Source organism: Erigeron canadensis, chromosome 2 (assembly GCF_010389155.1).
Source record: "Erigeron canadensis isolate Cc75 chromosome 2, C_canadensis_v1, whole genome shotgun sequence".
Lineage (NCBI taxonomy): Eukaryota > Viridiplantae > Streptophyta > Magnoliopsida > Asterales > Asteraceae > Erigeron > Erigeron canadensis.
In genome coordinates, this window is record NC_057762.1 from 22290625 (window position 1) to 22311827 (window position 21203).

Sequence of the window (21203 nt, forward strand, 5' to 3'; positions counted from 1 at the left end):
AACGAAATCAAGTGTGGGAATGATAAAATCAAGCTACAATCAGACAAAGCAAATTAACGAAGTCAAAAAGTCAAAGGAGGAACTAGAAGAAATGAAAATACCTAGCAAGAACGATGACAACGACAATGACAAGGTACTTGTGAACCCAGCCTTTCCGGATCAACTAATTACCATAAGGAAAGGGCTGCCAAAATATTTCAAAAAGAAGTTACAAAAGTTATTACAACAAAACATCGATATATTCGCATGGGAATACGCGGATATGACAGGGGTCCCAGGGTACTCACCCTAGGGGAACAGACCTTTGTTACGGAACACAGGCTAAATGAACGGAAAAGCATGGAACCCGTAGGGCAAAAGAAAAGAAGTCTATCAAACGATAGAGAAGAGGCAACATGTAAAGAAGTAGATGAGCTGGTAAAGGCCGAAATCATAAGATAAGCCAAATATCCTACGTGGATTGCAAATCCAGTAATGGTGAAGAAGGGAGACGGAGGCTGGAGAATGTGTGTAGATTTCACAGATATAAATAAGGCATGTCCAAAAGACTGTTACCCGTTACCAGAAATAGATTGGAAAGTCGAATCTTTAGCAGAACATAAATGGAAGTGTTTCCTAGACACCTATAAAGGATACCATCAAATACAAATGGCTAAGGAAGATGAAGAAAAGACATCTTTTCACACAAGCAAAGGAACAATCTGTTACACAAAGATGCCATTTGAACTAAAGAACGCAGGGGCAACCTACCAGCGACTCGTAGACAAAGCTTTCCACAAGCAAATTGGGCGTAATCTAGAGGTCTACGTAGACGACATGGTCATCAAAAGCAGAACGGAGGAAGAACTACTTGCAGACATCCAAGAAACCTTCGACATGCTAAGGAAGATAAAAATGAAGCTCAACCCCAAAAAATGCTCTTTTGGAATGGAAGCTTGGAAGTTCCTAGGATATTATATCTCAGATAAGGGAATCCAAGCAAACCCATCTAAGGTAAACAAGATACTCGAATTACCAACTCCAAAGATAGTAAAAGAGGTGCAAAGCCTAAACGGCAAACTCGCAGCATTAAGTCGCTTTCTCTCAAAGGGAGCGGATAGACAACTGCCATTATTCAAGACGTTAAAGAGCTGCGGGGCCAAAAAAGGATTCGAATGGACAAAGGAGACTGACGAAGCATTCGAACAAATGAAAAAACCACATAGCAGAACTCCCCACCTTGACATCCCCCAAGAAATGAGAAACCCTGTTCATATATCTTGCAGCCTCCGCAGAATGTGTTAGCGCAGTTCTACTAACAGAAAGGGACAGAAAACAAATGTCGATCTACTTTGTAAGCAGGATACTGCAAGGAGTAGAAGCAAACTACCCAGAGATGGAGATCCTTGTGTTAGCACTTGTTCACGCATTAAGAAGACTACGCAGGTACTTTCAAGGGCATCCAATTGTGATACTCTCAGACAAACCGCTAAGACAAATTTTAACAAAACCGGAAAAATCTGGAAGAATGGCAAAATGGGCAATCGAGCTAGGAGCATATGACATCGAGTATAGGGCAAGGCACACAGTCAAAGGACAGATACTAGCAGACTTCATTACCGAAATTAGGGAAACAGGAAATTCAATAACCTACTCCACTACACTCACAGTCGCTGGGGAAGCAGATTCTGAAGCCTGGGAATTATACACGGAGGGGGCGTCAAGTTCAGAAGGTTGCGGGGCCGGAATACATCTAGTAAGCCCAGATAAGCAAGAATACACATGCGCCCTACGATTCGAGTTTGAAACAACGAATAATGAAGCAGAATATGAGGCATTGATAGCAGGATTGGACCTGGCCAAAGATATGAAAATCAGAAGCATCAAAGCATTCGTAGACTTCTGGTAGCCAACCAAGTAAAAGGAGAATACGAAGCCAAAGGAGAGATCACAAGGCTGTATTTAGGAAAAACAAAGGAATTAATTGAGGAATTTGAAAGCTTCAACATCGAGCACATACGAAGAAATCAAAACAAAAAAGTTGATGCTCTAAGCAAGCTAGCCTCATTAACATTTGAACACCTGGGGAAGAAAGTACTAATAGAGGTCCTGAAAGAAAGATCTATATATGAGAAACAGGTGCACGATTTAGTTAAAGAAGAGGGAAAAAACTGGATGACCCCGATAATCAAATATTTGGTGAGCGGGATAATGATAGAGGACGAAAGCGAAGCAAGGAAAATAAGAATCAAAACCCCACAATATAAGTTGATGGATGGAAATCTTTACAAGAAGGCATTTTTGACCCCATGGTTATGCTGTGTGGGACCCAAACAGGCAGAAACAATAATTTTTGAAATCCATGGAGGAATCCGCGGATTACATGCAGGACCCAGATCAGTGGCGACAAAAGCACTGCGCCTAGGGTACTTTTGGCCATCAATGCATAGAGACGCAGCCAAACTTTTGCAAAATTGTGAAGCATGTCAACTGCACGCAAACGTCCCCAGGATACCAAAGCAAGACATGACGTCGGTAACATATGCATGGCCATTTACAAAGTGGGGAATCGACATAGTGGGGCCACTATCAAAAGCTCCAGGAAAGGTAAAATTTCTAATTGTGGCTATTGATTATTTCACAAAATGGGTAGAAGCAAAACCAGTGGCAACAATAAATGGAAAGACAATTGAGAATTTTGTCTGGGAATATATAATATATCGCTTTGGGTTACCACAAATGATCGTCTCGGATAATGGAAAACAATTTGTGGAGGGTACGTTCACAGAAATGTGTCAAAGGCTAAACATAAAGCAATCATTCACATCAGTATATCACCTACAATGTAATGGACAAGTAGAAGCAATCAATAAGCAGATTGTGAAAGGTATAGAAAAAAGGCTGGGACGTAGCCATAGTGGCTGGGTGGATGAATTATCACTGGTACTCTGGGCACATCGTACAACACCCAATCAAAGCAATGGGGAAACCCCATTCTCCATAGTCTTTAAATCAGAAGTAGTCTTGCCTGCGGAAATACAAGTCTCCACATGTCGAACGACAAACGTAAATGAAGAAGATAATAATACAGAAATGCGTATAAACCTTGACCTTTTGGAGGAAAGAAGGGAAATTGCTTCAATCAGGGAGGCTGCGTATAAGCAAAGAATTGAGAAATATTACAACGAAAGGGTTCACCCAGACAGCTTCAAAGTCGGTGATTACGTCCTCCGGCTCAACAGCGCAAGCCAAGTAGAATACCTGTGGAAAATGGGACCAACGTGGGAAGGACCATATAAAGTTGATACAATCATCGGAAATGGCGCCTACAAGCTTTCAACAACAGATGGCAACCCCGTCAGCAGGACATGAAATGCAACAAATCTGCGTAAGTTTTATTGTTAAAAAAAAAAAGAAGAAGAAGAAAAAAAAATATATATGTATATGCATAAATAAATATAAAGAGAAAAGAAGAGAAGATCTTCGACTCTTACGAGCAAATAAATATTTATTTCAATTAAAGTGCACTACTTAAAAATTACAGGCCTGAAAAATAAAGAACGGTGGGGACGCCTACCGGACTAATACAAGGACGGGTTACAAACCCTCTAGTATGCAAAAAAAAAAAAAACCGCGATTACAGTCGTCGGAACTATAGCTTGGACAAAAAATCCAAGAGCTAAAAATACGAAACGGGTAACAAAATCCCGGTAGCTAACATTAAATCGGATAAAGAGTCCGAGTATCTAATTATGACCCGACCGACGAATCCAGACATATCTTATAAATATCAAAATCTTCACGAGCAGCTTGGTCGACGAGAGACTTCCCGGAAAGCGGATTCACCTTGGTCAAGTGATGCACAAAAGGAATTACTTCTGTCATTACCTTCTTATACTTAACCTGCAGAGCGGACAGTTCAGAACGAAGAAGTTGCACCTGATTTTCTCTATTCACCATCCCATCTCGAGCGATCTGCAGCTGCACATCTTTCATATGAAGAGCGCGCTTCAAATTTTGAGCATCGGAGGAACGATCATCGGCAGAAGCAGAGAGGAAACCATGGGACGCGCCACCATCTTCAGAACGCCGTTTCAAGATTTCCATATCCGACTCCAATCGGCGAATTTTTATCATATCAACATACGACCTCGCACCAAGCTTAAACTTTTGGCCAATAGTTTTTATCTGGCCATGTTTGGAGAAAACACTCCTCTTTTTCCGCTAACCCCACTGCATTTATTTAAGGAAACTACCAGCGAAAGTGAAAAACAATAAACCAGATCCAATTGTTAACTTTATATCGAGAAGCGAGACGCACTACCACAAATTTACAAAAAAAAGCCCATTAAAGATTCGCTTTAGTCCAAAATCGTCCCTCTCAAAAGCCTTCTACAAGACAACAGACTCCCAGGATTAACTCTTTGGCAAAGACTAACAACACGATCTTGGCATATCATATTATTAGTCTGGGGGGCTTGATGGTGTATCCACCATCACCTAGGATAAAGCCTCATCCTAGGAAGGCTAAGAGGTCACCCAGAGTATTGCACAACCCGGGTTAAAGAAGATAAACATGAAGAGATACGATCATATCACTTCCTTAAATAAGGGAAATCGTTGCCAAAGATAAAAAACGCGTAGGAGACTTACTCTCTACGAAAAACTACTATAAAAAAGGGAAAAACCCTAAATCATGATCATCATACTCATTACGAGAAAACCCTAAAAAACATATACTAGATATCTCGACAAACCCTAAGAGATCTAAACACATCTAAACCGGCGTACAAGGGAGAAAAACTCCTACCAACAGGGAATCGTCGTCCAGCCCATCAAACACCCCTAAATCTCCTAACCCAAACCGCTGTACAAACAAAACTCGTTAATGATAGGAAGTATATGATACGAATGTGCCTTCACCTTTGATTGTGTTCTAGCAAAAAAAGATTTTCTAAACTGGTTATAGTACTCAGTAATCCAACGCCACATATTTTTACCTTGTTGCCCATTTACAGTGAAAGTATCGGTATAAATAGTCACCCATGCACTCATGAGTAATTCCTCTTCACCATTAGACTTGCCCTCATTATTTTTCTTTTTTGGTGTGAAATATCAAGATCATTATTAAAGAAATTTGGTGGTAGGGGGGGGGGGGGAATCCATTTTTAAAGTTTAGTAAAAAGTATAGAGTTGGTATTTGATGTTGTTTACATGGAGAGAATATGATCTTGTACATGATCTTGTTAAATGTCTTCTTATGTTGATGTAGACAAGAGAATATATCCTTTTTTACATATCTATCACCATGATACAAAATGTGACTTTATTTATCAAATACTACGTACATACTTAACCATTTTCCCTTTTCCCAAATATTCTCAATCAAATCTGATCGTAACTGGTTATGGACTTCTTTGTCATGTACTTTACCACTCCTTTTGATGTATTGGTTGAACACTTCAACAGATCTTTGAGAATTGGTCTTGAAAGATCCCTTTCATCATCTGTCTAGACTCTAGAGCGTAACTGCATTTCCTTCATTCACTACGATCATCCTATGCATTATGATGCATGCTTGTATGATGTTGTTCATTGTTCTTGTGTGCCAAAATATTGCCGCTTCACATATGATTGCGCAACGCGATTGAAGAACTTCGAATGCTCGTTCAACATCTTTCTTTGCATCCTGTTGCATTTGTTTGAATTTCATTCTTTTTGGATCTAGTGGAGAGGAAAAACTTTTTACAATTGTTGCCCACTCTAGATAGATGTCGTCCGCAAGATAATAAACTTTCGTGTAGTTGTTTCCATTGACTTTAAAATTGACTTGAAACATCCTTGTAGCACATCATTGAACACCAGAGATTAGTTTAGTACATTGTTATCATTGTTTGATCCAACAACGCCCAAAAAAGCATGCCAAATCCAAAGGTCCAGAAACAACTTCTTCCAACATAATTGTTGGCACACCATGATCACCTCGGGTGTATTGACCTTGCCAAGTAACTGGACAATTTTTCCAAGCCCAATGCATACGGTCAATACTGCCTAACATACCCGGGAACCCATGGTGTTCTTTATGCAACTTGAATAAACGCTCAATAGCTTTCTCAAGTACACATGCCCAAATATTTTGATTAAACACGATAAAACTTCTTTAGACATTCGATAGAAGTATTTTCTCATATCCTTACATATTCATCGTTTTGATCAGCGAGAGTGCCATATGCTAACCATTGGATAGCATCTGTGCATTTTTGTAACCGTGAAAGACCTTGTTTTTTACAACAATCTTCCCTAAGTCTATAATAGTTTGAATCATTAGATAAATGCGTTTACAATTCTGTTAAATAGTTCTCTCTGCATCTAAAACCTTCGTATGAAAAATATTCGGTGGGACTGCTCGATGGGAAAAATTGTCAGCAACACAATTCCTTCATCACGACCTCATTCAATATGTATTTTTTTCTTTTACATTAACTCGAACTTTCTGCTTCATCTTGGGCTTCGTTTTCTGTGAACATCAACAACATGTTTTCATTTATATCATCTCCCATTTTGATCGACGATAAATTCATACATTTGTACCAAAATTGCTCGATGACCTCGTCAAACATATTTATCTTGCAAAGAAAGAAGTCAAAAAGAAAAAAATATATATATGAAAAATTGATTTTTATGTGGATATGATGATATGGGTAATTACTAGCATCTCCTAACATCTTGCGTATTGAAGTATACGTGGTTGTCTCTCTCTTCAAACGAGTTGTTGAGTGCTATAAAATAGAATTTGAGTGCTACACGCTTAGACACATGTATAGTACGAATGAATTATAATAATTTAATAGTAGGCTAAAATGGAATTTAAATATTCATCTCAAATAAAATTTTACTAGCATGTTCGGAGGGTTATAAAATGATATTACAAATAAATAAGGTTAGAAATAGATCTTGAGAGGGGGTAAAAGAGAATTTTGACTAGAAAAAAGTTTTTGATCAATAGCTCGATTAATGTCAAGCTTTTGATAAAAAAAAAATTTTTTCCCCATCAACCTCCATTAGAATTGCTCTAATACAACTATCTTATCTGCTTATTCGATTATTTTATATGTAATATTGATTTCTTTAATTTATTACTTTAATTATGCTTTAGGTAGGTATTATGCTATACTTTTTTAGGTTGTGTATTATCCTTGTTTCATCAATATAATATAAATATACGTATATTGATTGATATCTGATATAAATAAATGAGATGAGAATGAAGGGTTCGACTCCGAGGAGTGATGTAATCTGTGAGGTTTTTCACCTATAACGGTTTGAACTTTTTAAGGCCGGGATGTTGCGCAATGCTTTAACTTTAATAAAGTGAGGTGTTACATGCAAATCTGATTTCAACTTATGGGTAAAGAATTATAAAGGGCAGGATTATTACGCAATGCTTTACGACTTCACTTTTATTCAATGAGGTTTCCATTAAAAATTGTTTCCGACTTACTGTTAAAAATCTTAGAGTTACTTTCATTACATCCCCTTAGGTTTGTCATATTATACGGCTACATATATTCATACATATACCCTATTATTTAAAATCTTGAAAGAATAACACACAAATAGATAAAATAGATATATACGTGTAAATGAGTGGGATTGGACGTAAATACCCTCACGTGGTATACACGTGAGGGGGTAGCAGTGAGTTGGTAACTATCTAATAGACGTTAGAGAGATGGACTTCTAATAATACAAAAAGTCACCACAGGATGATATATATTAATAAAAAAAGTAAGAGGTTAAATTTGATAATATGACATATCTAAGGGGATGTAATGAAATTAACTCAAAACTTTATAAATAAATTAGTTACCCAAACCCTCTATGGCTCTCTAAACCCTTCGTCCCGGGAATGACCTAATAACTTCTCATTCACATATAAATAAAGTACAATATATACAGGTCTATATATATATATATAGTGGTTGTTTGGGAGTAGTTGATCAAGATGATGAAGCCTAATCAAACTTCCAATCAAACTTCCACCCCTCTTACACTTCCACAACCACAGGTTTATTTCGCTTTTATATATCTTTTATTCTTTGATTTATTTATTGGATATAGTTAATTGTGTTCTAGTGGTACTAAGATATACTTAATTAGTTTCAATTGTTCAAGCTATACCCATTGCATGTATGGCACTGTTAATCAAATTCCGACAACCTTCCATTTTTTCGGCAACTTACTTCTTCCTGGTTAAAACAAGCATACGCGTACTTAGATTCATAAAAAGTACACCGTGCAACGGTGTACAGACCAAAAACGTTGGTTGACATTTTACGGCTTAAACCCTAAATGCAAATATGTCAGGTAACCCTTTTGGAATCTATTTACGTCAGCATATGAAGGCCTTGCGTGGTCGCACTTCTTACATTTGCTTGGAATGGACTAATTTATGATATATAAAAGGGCTTAGTGTCCTTGAATGTAACGAACTACTTGGGTATTCATTGTATGTAATGAACTTGTTATCCTGTCCATTCGATGTATCCGGTTGGTGCCACGTAGGAGCCAAGTAGGCGTCACTACATCAAATTGACAGAATAACGTGTTTATTACATACAATGAACACCTGAGTAGTTCATTATATAACATACATATTCGTGTATAGTTCATTACATTCGAGGAAACTAATCCCTATATTAAAATGATCAACAGGTTAATGCTGGCATGAATCAGCAAATGTACAATGCTAATGTTGTTGCTGGTTTATTTCCCAATGGTAATAATATGCCAAATTTACCTCCATCGGGCTTCATGAATTTCCCTAACTTTCCGTTGCAAATTGGCCCGAATGGTAATTTACAACAGAATTTTAGTGCTTTTCCTGTAACCACGTTTAATCCTTCTCAACTACCACCACAACAACAGGGTCAGTTCTTTGCTCAAAGTCCCATGAATCCGACTGCTGCACCATATAACCAAAATGTTGGTAATGAGCAAGCCCTTTTGCAGAGCACAATCCAAAATATATATCAGCTTTTACAGTTACAGAACCGCAATAATGCCCCCCAATGTCCTCCCCCTGTGGGTAATTTTCCCATGTTACAAAACCCGATTGGGAACGTTACCAGTCTTCAAAATCCGGGATTTATTGCCAATCAGCAATTTGGTATGTCGATTCCTAATCGTCCTGTTATGGCCCAACAATTACAAGGGAACCCATTTCTACCTGGTGCTTCTGGTTTAGCTCAAGCACAGCAGCTGCAGAACTTCCTCGCTACTGCCACAAATTTTCAGGTATTAACATTTTGTTTGTTTACTGCTCCTTTCGTGTATGAGTTTATGAAATCTTGATTTTGTCAAATGCTATATAGTTGATTGCCAAAGTTGATTTTTTGGCATTAATAGCTGCCTTCCATGATTTAACAAACTGACTACATTGTAATGTTTCAATAAATCTGAAGAGAGAGGAACTGAGGAAGCCTACTGATTGTTTCAGAATCGAAAGCTTATTATTGATATTAGGGTACTAAAAGATTAATATTAGGATACTACCTTTCACGAGTTTAATAAACTTGGTTCTCAACTTGTACGTTTCGTTGATAGAATTTAGGCTATTACCTTAATGAACTAGTTTGATAAACTTCGTTCATCATTTGATATGCTAACATTTTCATTCTTAACTTACATATTACCCTTTCAGCCTAATGATTTTGCAAAACTTACAGGAAAATGCCAATTTATTCTTTTCCTGAACATCTAGTTTCCTGAGATATTAATAGTATGAAACCCTAATGGTGTCCAATTAATTGCTGTTATTTTATGGTTTTCCAGAACCAGATTTCTCTAGGTGTGGGTCCTCAAAATCAGAACTTTCCTGCTAATCAGATGTTTGGAATGCCTAATCTGAATAGCCCTATGCAACATCTTAATCAAGGACAACAAAGATTTCCTGCACCAATGATGAATGCTAATATTTCAAGACAGATGGTCAGTACGGGTCAAACGCATAATCCTGGTTCTAGTATTACAAATATCGAGGTACATTCCAGTCCTTCTGTACTGATTCTTTTGGCATAAAAACTGGAAAGTATATAAAAGATAAATGACCCTTGTTTAACTAAAATTTGGTGAGAATTCAAGGGGCCATTTGGTTAAAAGATTCCAAGGGAATTTGATGGAAAGCGTTTCAGAGTTTTCTTGGAATCTTTGAACAAAACAGCCCCTAAGAGGGAACAAAGGCTTTTTGGAATCAGCAACCCAAAGAGCATGGCAGGGACATCAGTGGGAAGCATATAATTAAACTTTTAATACTTTTTTTTACATACAAAAGTGTATGTAAATTATTGATGCACAAAACTAAAAAGGTTTTTTTGGTGTGGTTAACTTTTATCATTAAGTTCTTCACATTTCTACTTGACCTTCAAAACAATGCAACAAATAAACTACATGTCACCACTCAATTTAATAATCATGTCTAATATTTTTGGACCGTTTTGCCTTATTTTTTGGTGGTGTAGCAATATATTTAGTTTACGTTCTATAATGCTTTTGATAGAATAATAATGGAAACATGGCTACCAATGCTAATGGTGGACGGCCAGAGGGTCTACACAAAAACTTCACAGGCCATAAAGGGAATGATGCATCACACAAGGGGTATGTGACTGTGTGTTCATAATAAGCTTCATAACTTTTTCTCATGATTCACTACTCGGTCTATATACTCACATCGAGGTTGCATGTGTACAGATTCAAGTCCCAGTTTCATCATACCAAACATGTGAAAGAGAAGGGTGGGATTCGCAATGGCATTATGAATAAAGGTGAACACCTCATATTTAGTGATGAGTTAAAAACTCATGTGGTATATGTGATGCATGATATAATTGAATGACAGAAATAGCCACGTTAATAACTCCATAAAATACTTAAAGGCTATTGATGGACAATAAATGAATGTTGTAAAAGATTAGCATCGGCTCATCATAGTTAAATAATAATATGAAGCTAACTAAAAAAAAAACTAGAACAAATTGTTTTGTGATTTGAAGACACAAATTTTCAAATTTGAGATTACTTATTACATCAATATTGTGAATTTTCAATCTTCGAGTGAACTTTAAGTATATGTAATACATTAAAATTAAAGGGATAATGGCACCGGAGTGTAACTAACTATGACCAAAAGGTTATGTAATGTAACTAACTACTCGACTTGTAGTGTAACCACCTTTGTTTTTTGGGTTATGTCATGTAAGTTACCGGCTACTTCAAGTTTCTATCCGGTTAAGCCAAAAATAAAGTTAGGGATAATGGCACTGGAGTGTAACCAACTATGACCAAAAGGTTCTGTAATGTAGTGAACTACTCGACTAGCTATGTAGTGTAACCATCTTTGTAATTCCACTAGCAAAAATAAAGTATAAAGTTATTCATTTCTTTTGCTTCTTTTATCTTCTTCATTTCATCACACTGACTATGCAAAACAACCCAAAATGAGAATCTAAACCCAAATATGTTAGCTCACCCGATTCATCATATCATCATCAATCAATATATCTTCTTCTATCTATCACTATATATCTATATCTATAATTCTCCTTCGCGGTCGTAAACAAATGATTTCACCACGCCGATTCATTCTATAAAATTAATCACCACACTATACCATGATCAAATACCTCAATAGGTTTTGCTTTATTGGATTCCACAACTATATATTGTCAAAGATCCAAATGGCAATGACTCAACGAAGGATGCAAAAGCTCAAAAAAAGTCCGATCATGTCGCCGGAATCTGGTGATGTTCATCACTGGCGGAATCTGATGTTGTTCTTCACTATCGACGGAATTTGGACTGTAGCCATTTACCATCTACTCGATAAATATCCATCTATTAACTTAGCCATTTACACAAATTTGATTTCTCAATAAAACCCATTAATCTTCAAACTCAAACTGATTGAAAAGAGAGGTCGTTTGTTGCCGGAATCTTCAAAATCAAAATCGCCGCCACCATGATCAATGTGGTATATTTGATAGAGAGAGAAGGGGTGTGTGTGTATATATAATTGTTTATATATAAATAATTAGAAATATATATATATTCTTAATATATGTGAGTTGGTTACATTACATAACCTTTTGGTCATAGTTGGTTACACTCCAGTGCCATTATCCTATAAAAATAAAAGTGGTAACCTGCAACTTGTTTTGTATCCGGTTGCTTACATCGCATAACCCAAAAATCAAAGCTGGTTACACTACATATAGCTAGTCGAGTAGCTGGTTACATTACATAACATTTTGGTCATAGTTGGTTACACTCCCGTGCCTTTATCCCTTAAAATTATAATTTAGTATAAATAGTGAAACATGATAGTAACTTTGTGTAAAACAAGTGTTACAAAAAAGTTTTAAACATTCTCTGTTTAAATTTGATACATACTTGATGGAGAAAGTGAAAAGTATGAAATTCTATCAAATAGAGTAAGTGAGAATTTTATTGAAAAACTAAATCAATTAGGAAAAGAATAATAGTTAAACCAAACTTAATAAAGACATAATATATAAGGACAATTTACTTTTTTGTTTCTCGAAAAGAAGTAAAATTTAAAAGAGAGACGTGTCAGAAGATATTACAATCGAATGCTAACCTAATTTGGTCAAAACATAGTTGTACCTATGAAAACTATAAACCATTATGATATACACATACATTGGACTTCCTTCAAGCACCAGTTTGCTTCTCGTCTAGTTACATAAAGTTCGAATAAAATGAACCCCTTTATCATGTAAGGACTTCTATTCCAATTACTTTAATCTAATATTTCCATTTTTTTTTCCTTTCTTCCTAGTTATAGTTTGATCTATTAATGATCAACACAATGTGTATTTTTCTTTCATCGCCTCTCTTGCTTTGTAGCCCGATTATTCTTAGTAATATCTATATAATTTCTGTAAATTGGACAAGACTTTTCATGATGCAAAAATATATATCACTAATCATATTATTCATTTGATTCTTGTATTACAGTGGGTACCAATGAAGCAGTAGATTCCGGTCGAAATTCCACCAGTTTTAAAAAGTAAGTAATTTATGTTTCCATCGATATCTTAACGTTTTGCTTTAGCTGATTGCACAAATGGTAGCCCAAACTCAGTAATTGCTCTTTCCAGAAAATATTAGCATCATGAGAAGTATGGTTTGCCATTAAAGCGAATGACTGTAACTGTATAAATACTTGCATGATATGAAGTAGTTTCTATTCAGTTTTGCATGTTATGAAATCTCAAATTTCGTAGAGGTGGTATTTGGGTACTTCGGGCTAAGCGGATTACTTGATGTAATTACATTCTGAAGTTTTGAACCAATAATTTTCAATCCGAGTCATGAAATTGTAGCTCTCAAATATGCCCTTTTTTCTCTTAATGCCTAATGCTATATATTCTTGTTCATTTACTACTGTTAAACTTGCCATTTATGTTATTAAAGATTACCCTCTCTGAATTACACCGAGCAAGAAATAAAGCAATGGCGTGAGGCTCGTAAGAAGAATTTCCCTACAAGTGCATCTGTGGAGCAGGTTAGATTTACAGTGTTTAGTTATCTCTGCTTCAACAAATGAAAGTTTTTGGTGTAACCAGTGAACCACGAGAGCCGGTCATTATCTATCTATTTACATTTTACCCTTTTCTTGCAGAAGTGCAAGAAAGCGCAGGCATTGTCGGATGCGACCAACCAAGAAGCCATATTACGTCGCCAAGTAAGCTCCTTAAGTTGCCTGTTTGGAGAGACGGAAAAGTGGGTGGAACGGTGGATTGAGAAAGAAGTCCACGTGTTTGGGTTGAAACAGGCTGGGTCAGGCCTGATTATGTTGATCAGCAGACATTTATTAGTCCAACTTTATGCATAGTTGATGCATTAAGTATGACTACAAAACTATGCTGTTAAAAATAAAAATCGTTCTTATAAAAAATTGGAGGGTATAAGCATTAACCACAATAAATACACTTTAGGCAACCTTTAAATTATTTGAGCCCTTTCTCTTCTAGGTAAATATATCGTTATTTGACCTATGGTTAGTAAACCATAACCAAGTCAAATAACTCTTGAGTAAATCAGTTGTATCTACATGCGTAGTAGGCGGAGATTTTGAAATTATCGTAAAACAGCTTGTTTCATGGCACTTCCTAACTTTCCAAGGGATAAACATCAACAAATGAACATTTTAAAAATTTTTTTTTTTTTGACTCTTTAGGTTCTATTTCCTCCGCTGACTAGAATTAAAAACAATCGACGTTGTGGAAACTGCAGCTGACAGTACATTTATTATATGTAATTTTTACAAACAAGTGTTAGAGGGTCAACCCAACCTCGCGTGGACCATTTTGAACTTTTACTATACCTGCCCATCTTACACCTCATGTCATTTCTGATTCTTACCTTTCCAAACAAGAAACTGAAAGAATACAATTGAACTGATGTATGCATGCTTTTGTTTTGCAGCAATTGCAGGATATATTATCAAAACAGGCTGAGTTGGGTTGTGAGGTTGCTGAAGTTCCACCATCTTACTTTTCTGGTTTGGATAATCAAAAGCCTAGAGATAAAAATCACGAAAGGGAGCCCTACAAAAAGGGAAAGTTCCAAAACAAAAGAGGAAGATTTAAGGATAATCGAACCACCAAAAGAAGAAGGGCAGGAGACCAAGACTCTTTCAAAGCTAATAATCGAACCCATGAACCTAAGCCAAATGAACCGGAACCATCGCTTCTGCAGAAGCTTTTGACCCGTGACATAAAGAGAGACAAATACCATCTTTTGCAGGTTTTGAGGTTCATAGCAGTTAATTCGTTTTTCAATGGGGAGGCTGATAAACCTCTAAGATTCCCATCTGTAGTTGTAAGAGAAACAAGTTCTGGTGTGCCAGATGAGTCTACTTTTCTTTCTAGATGTAATGAGAAATTAGAGGAGAAAGAATTGGATGATGAAGAAGAAGAAGCAGCAGAAGAAGAGGGGGAAATCACTGATTGAAATGCTTTAAGCTTGTGGCATGTGATGTATGTATGTTTTAGACATTTTGTTAAACTTCTTTTTGCTTTAAATGCAACAATGTTTCCTGGGCTAGTGCTCTCTTTGTTAGGGAATGAGCGAAAAATTATAGTGTTGATTTGTTGAACGTGTGTATACTAGGTAGGTATGTGCTGTTTTTATCAGCGTTGATGTTTATTTTTGTTGTAAAATATATGGTTCTTGGCTTCTTGCCGGTTTTGAAAGAAAGAAGTGCATTTTTCCTTTTAGGCAAATCTTAAACCAGGCAAGAAACATTCCAAATGTTTTAAGCAACCATTTTCTTACGACTTTGGGTTTATATCACGAATATATACTACAGAGAAGCTTACTGGACCAGTGGAATTAAGTGTGTGTGTGTGTGTTTTTTTTTATCGTTAATCCTTGATATTAGAGTGGAAGTTGTCCTTGGGATGGACATCGTTTGGTTTAGCTTTTGAAAAGTCCTCATTAATATTGTGGCATAAGATGGGTACTTTGTTATTGTGGCATAAGATGGGTACTTTGTTAGAGGTCCAGACGTAAACAAACATTGCAGATAGGATTTGTGATATGTGCATGTATAATACAATGGGTAATGGAAGGAGTTTAAACACATCAAGTTGGATTAAACTTGCAAATGTAATTTTGACTATATAAAAAAAATCTAAAAACAATCGGATGCTTAAGAGCGATTTTAAAGAACAGTTGGATGCTTAATTTTGGATGCTTAATTTTGACTATCAAGTTGGATGCTTAATTTTGACTAGCATTTTAAGTTTTTGTACAACTGCTACAAGCCTACAAGTAGACCTTGGGTGCCTTTTAACCCATGTTTCATCTAAAATTTCCTACGTTGTCAATAGCTAAAGTTGGCTATAGTTGTATAGACTTCATACGCTTATGCAAAAAGTGCACTCTCAGAGGAGAGAACAATCTAATAAAAGTGATGGTAGATACATAGTAAACAAAGTCACGATTACATATCTAAGCTAAGAAAGGATTCTGGATATATATAAAAGTGACGGAATCTCACACTACCAAAGCAGCAACAGAAATGAACTTGTTAGAAAAATGTCATTATCACCTTAAGAAAAAGCCTAATTAGTAAAAAAAAATATCACCGTAAATCATTTCTACCTTACACCAACGTACATAATTTCATACAATTACATTAATAACTACTAAACATCTATACTCTTTTTCAACTGGTACTTCATCTTGATAGCATCCCAAAAGGCAGGAATCGCAATTTCATTAGCCACTTCTTTAAATGATGGCAAGTAATTTACATCCACAATAACATGATCTCGTGTCCCCTCCTGAATCTGCAATGTAGCAAATTAAAATTAGACTAGGGAAAAATAATCAGATACCAAAAGTGATGTACTTCTTCAACTTAACTTGCCTTTCCTGTAGAGGTGGCAATTTCTTTTTGGGTTATGCTTAATATCTAGCGGCTCATATGGATTAACTTGAATTGAGTTAAATAAATAGGAAACATGTCAAAGTGGTTGAAAGTCATCAGAAGTGTATTCAAATACACAAAAACTTCTTAAATTGTGCTTTTGAGAAACCAAAGCTGAATTAACCATGTAAGAGTATAGCTTCAGTTATCCTATTTAGCACATGATTTTATTATTTTATACATTTAGAAAAACGGATAAAAGAAGCCTTTGCGATTCAGATGAGCCTGAGCTGACCGATCCATCCTATTTTGCCCCGCAGTAAATTAACCGTTTTAAACTGAGACTCTACTTATTTATTTTGGGACCTCTACTTTTCATTAAAAACAAGCATTACATCTGAGTGCCGAAACGGATGGCTAGTTATTCACTTTTTAAATCATTATAATTGGTATTTTGTTGTAAAATATTGAATTGATGGTAATACACTATAGTTTGCAAAAATTTGGTGGTTAAACTACATGAAATAAATACGCAATAATGAGCATCGTAAATTAAATTTAAAACAGAACATATGTTCTTGCAAAATATAGTGTTATTTTTGCATTTGTGAAGAAATTACAGAATATCTATCTGTAGTATATAGAAGGTGACTCACAACAACATCGAAGCCAAAGATGGTCAGATCAAGAACCATCCTAAGGTGATTTGCAGCATCGGTAACAAGCCCTATATCAAGATTCTGCTGTTGTTTCAACTCAGAGCAATCTCGAATCTCAGAAGGCTTCTTGTTTACATCAATAGGCAAAGATTTTAAACTGTATAAAGGTATTAAGATTTCGATAAGAACTCACGGTAGAATTACCAATAGGATGTTGAATACCGAGTGAAGTACCTGTCAAAGAGTAGAGGTTTTAATCCGCTTTTCTCATATGAATTCCTCAAGATATCTGCATTAGGTGTTGAATTCTTGATTGCATAGAAAACCTTTTCCCCCAAGACATAAAATTTGTAAAGTGTAGATGAATGATCAACGTATTCCTGCAGTTTTAGATTCAGATCAACATTGAGACAGAAGCTAAGTAGATGTAGCGAGAGAAGATGGTCAAACAGCTTGGTTAAATGCTCAAAATGGGTTCAGCAAGATAGTGTAGCCATGGCATTTTTATTCCTTTGCTTCTCTTTCCGTAAATTATTATTGTAGTTATAGTATACAAAAAACTATAATTTTGGACATTGTCAGCTTTTGAAAACACATTAGGCAACTTTTGACCCACTCGCTTTCACCTGTTACTTTTTAGCAAAATTTCTATCTTAGGTACGATTTAAGAACAACATGAGGGCCAGATTGACTCGTTTCAAAACCTACATTTTAGATTGCATACCTGCACAATTGCTGGAAGAGGAACACTGAGACCCAAGAAATCATCAGCTCTAAAGACAATAGCCTGTCATAGAAGCATAACACAAGATGTTAATCGTTGCAGCTGAAATGTCTTAGAAGACAGACCAGTCGGGCCTGTGCATATTATTTGTTTGTTTTTGAAAATTATAATTTCAATTTCCAGAGTGAAACCTAAGAGGCAGTTATTACCATACTGTGGGCATCAGCTACACCACAAGCAACTTGAGGTTTTACAATACATGGAAACGATAATTTAGCTTCATGTAGCTTCTGTTCCAACTTAAGATCCTCAAAGTTATCGACCTGCAAGCCTCTTTCCATGGATACACTCAAAACATGCAGAGAAATGGGTAGATGTTTACTAAATATAATTTTATTAAAATAACCTTTAAAAAATATGCCCCTCTGATTTTGTGTTGGCTTTCTGTTTTCATATCTGCTAATCCTTGTAAAATTTCTTGTATTCTCAATCGGTCCACGACTGATAGAATGTTATCAAATGGATCGATCACACAGCAATTTGGCAGTTCACCTAAACACCTGAAAACAAGCAAATCTAAAAGATATCACACACATGAAATGTTCTGTTAAGTCAATTGTAATTTGATAAGATGACATTTAAATTAATCCTTGGCAAGTGTAAATGTGATATTGTCCATAATTCATAACACATGTAACCGTGACTTTATGGACCATCAACTTATCATACAAAGAAAATCAGAATAATTCAAAATATAAATTACCTTTGCAATTCTAGCATTCTGTCAGTATAAATAATAATCTTACTAGAGCAACCGCTTCTTTCAATTGAGGAAATTTCATCGGTTGCTTTATGGATAACAATGTCCACTTTTTTCAGCTGAGGTAATATCGGAAGGTCAAATGTGAGAGGCATAAATATCAACCCATTTTGAGTAGGATTTGATGGAAATGCACCTCTCTGCAAGGAAACGATCATATTACTTGGCATGCAATGCTATAAGAATATTTACAATTATAAGTTTATAACATCTTAAAAGTTCCAACCTTTGCAAAGTCCTTTTCACGAGAAGGCTTCATAATGTAACCCACGACCACGTTATCCTCACTTGACTGCTTAGAAGCAAAGAAGAAGATATGAACAAAAGAAACACATAATCACCGATCTTTTTGTTATCATATAAAGGTTATAAATCAAGTAATGACTTTTTTTTATATTTATCTATACTATATTATAAACCAGATTCCTTCCAGATTTTCAACATTAAGTTGAAATTTTCAATATTGATTTTAAGTACATCCCCAAAATACCCCTCTCATCTATTCTATATTTATCTAAAATAACCATAATACCCTTTCTCTCTCCTCAAATCTCAACCAATCATCTTTTTTCTCTCTTTTCCATAAATCATTTATTCCTCCAATTCATTCAAAATCTTTTATCTCAAAAATCATACGTCGATAAATTATAAAAATTGTATGGGTGTTCTTAAAATTTCATGCTCTTTCATTAGAGATGTCATTTGATATACTTTCGACGAATTTTTAAATCCGAGGGCGGAGGGCGGAGGCCGTAGGCATTTGACTATCACACTCTCTGACCTAGCTATCACCCCCACCATCTCACCGCCGCAACGCGCGGGTACTTACTCTCGTTATTTATGAAAAGGGACAAAAAAGGTGTTGTCAGGTCAACCCATCCTATTTTGACTCGAAAGTCAAAACCAATTTGACCCATTACCCGACCGATTCCACCAATCTATATCTCTAGTTACAATATCAGAATCAACACCGGCTAATCAGGCGTAAATGTGTAATATACAACAAACTTGTCACATTATCTATGCGAATATAGACAAAAAAAAAAATATTACCTTTCTATCCGAATCACAGATTGTCATAGGTAACTCTTCTAATTTCCCTATGGAATTTCTTGCACCATCAACATCTACATTTGACGAACAGATAAATTGCACACGGCGATCAACAATAAAACTATAACAGCTCCCATTTCATTTCTAACAAATCCAAAATCTCAACACCAACTTTTTAAGGTCCTAATCAACAAAATAAACACGTCTAGACGAATATTCATGTAATACCTTATATGAAGTGTGACCCGGCCCGTTTTCATACTAAACTGATATCAAACCGAATTCACACAAGATCATTCACAATAACTATTAACTGAGCTCCTCCATTACATAATGCCCTAAAGGTTTGTTCTTTTACCGGCCCGTGAACTAGTTTACGCGAAAACGGAACTCGTCTACTCAAATTATGTGGCAATGAGCTAGCTTTAAGCACTATCTTTAATGGGTCTTTAACATTTTATTTATTAACTATTTTTAAATTAAGAAAACAAATGTTTAAAAGTAACATCAACATGAAAGATCGAAAGGAGAATAGCTGTTAAAAAGTAACATCGTCAAGTGACTTACTGTTGTTACTGCTAGCACCATCCTCCATGATTCCAATTCCAATTCCAAATTCCAATTCTGTAATTTAATGTTAAATTAAGATGAGATGAAAGCAATTGGAATGGAAGGAAGAGAAATGAATGAATAAATGTGTTTGGGTTTCTGGAGTTGGAGGTATAAAGCTGAACAAGTTTTACTAAATTTTTTTTAACGTTAATAAAACGGTTGTTGTCGATGAGCGTCGCTGACTCGTTATTGGCACAGTCCCATCGGTTGGTTTTGTTTGTTAGCGACAATAAACAAACGAAGCTTGTTGGGCAATTTGTGTTTTAATCCGAACATTTTATGGTTTTTTCTTACTTAGGGCTATATTTTTTATTTTATTTTTTATAGTTGTTAAGTTTTGAGTGTATTAAGTAATTAAATGTTTAAATGCTGTTTGTACACTATTAACTAAAAATAAGTAATTGACGGTTATTTTTGTTTATTAAGTTAAATAAAAAACATAATATATGATTAAATATATTAAGTTCATAATTATTAAGTATATTGAATAAAAAAATGGGACATTAGCCTGACAAAAGCTTTATTGAAACATTTTTTTTATTCTTGCATTTTATTTTTATTTTTTCAATGGTGAATCTGAATACCATTAACAACATTTAAAGATAGATGATATGTTACATTCAGCTTTGATTTTAATGATAGATCCAAATCGAAAAATGAGACAAGTTTCTAAACTATCTGTAATCAAAATCAACTTATTAAAAAGTTTTGATAGACAATAACTTTTGATAAAATACAGTTGTAATTTATTCCCAAACATATCAAAAGTTTTTTTCTTTATTATTGTGATTAATATTGTTATTTTTACAAATTATCCTATGTTATTATTTTTATATACATCTCTCTATATAACTTAGAGAGAATAGCTAAATGTTTATGTGTATATTCTTTTGT

The 21203-nt window shown here is 35.4% G+C and overlaps 2 protein-coding genes across 3 annotated transcripts; one reads left to right on the top strand and one right to left on the bottom strand.

The window, feature by feature from the left end:
* The first annotated feature begins 7881 nt into the window (after nt 1–7881).
* On the top strand, nt 7882–15290 carry LOC122588556. The gene is made up of 9 exons (XM_043760691.1): nt 7882–8047; nt 8695–9276; nt 9814–10020; nt 10538–10638; nt 10732–10805; nt 13018–13069; nt 13477–13567; nt 13685–13747; nt 14491–15290. Exons 1-9 carry the CDS (start codon nt 7985–7987, stop codon nt 15016–15018), a joined length of 1761 nt encoding a protein of 586 aa, XP_043616626.1. The 5' UTR covers nt 7882–7984; the 3' UTR covers nt 15019–15290.
* An 806-nt stretch (nt 15291–16096) lies between these two features.
* On the bottom strand, nt 16097–20534 carry LOC122588983 (inositol 1,3,4-trisphosphate 5/6-kinase 4). 2 transcript variants are annotated; one of them, XM_043761208.1, is made up of 10 exons: nt 20265–20523; nt 19698–19771; nt 18871–18936; nt 18588–18784; nt 18231–18384; nt 18034–18147; nt 17825–17887; nt 17335–17480; nt 17098–17257; nt 16097–16361 (listed from the first exon to the last, which is right to left on the bottom strand). In XM_043761208.1, the coding sequence occupies exons 1-10, from the start codon at nt 20290–20292 to the stop codon at nt 16218–16220; spliced, it is 1146 nt and encodes a 381-aa protein (XP_043617143.1). In that variant the 5' UTR covers nt 20293–20523; the 3' UTR covers nt 16097–16217. The 2 variants fall into 2 exon arrangements, with proteins under 2 accessions (XP_043617143.1, XP_043617144.1); XM_043761209.1 differs by lacking the exon at nt 17098–17257 and having other exon boundaries at nt 16122–16361; nt 20265–20534.
* Nucleotides 20535–21203: the final 669 nt, after the last annotated feature.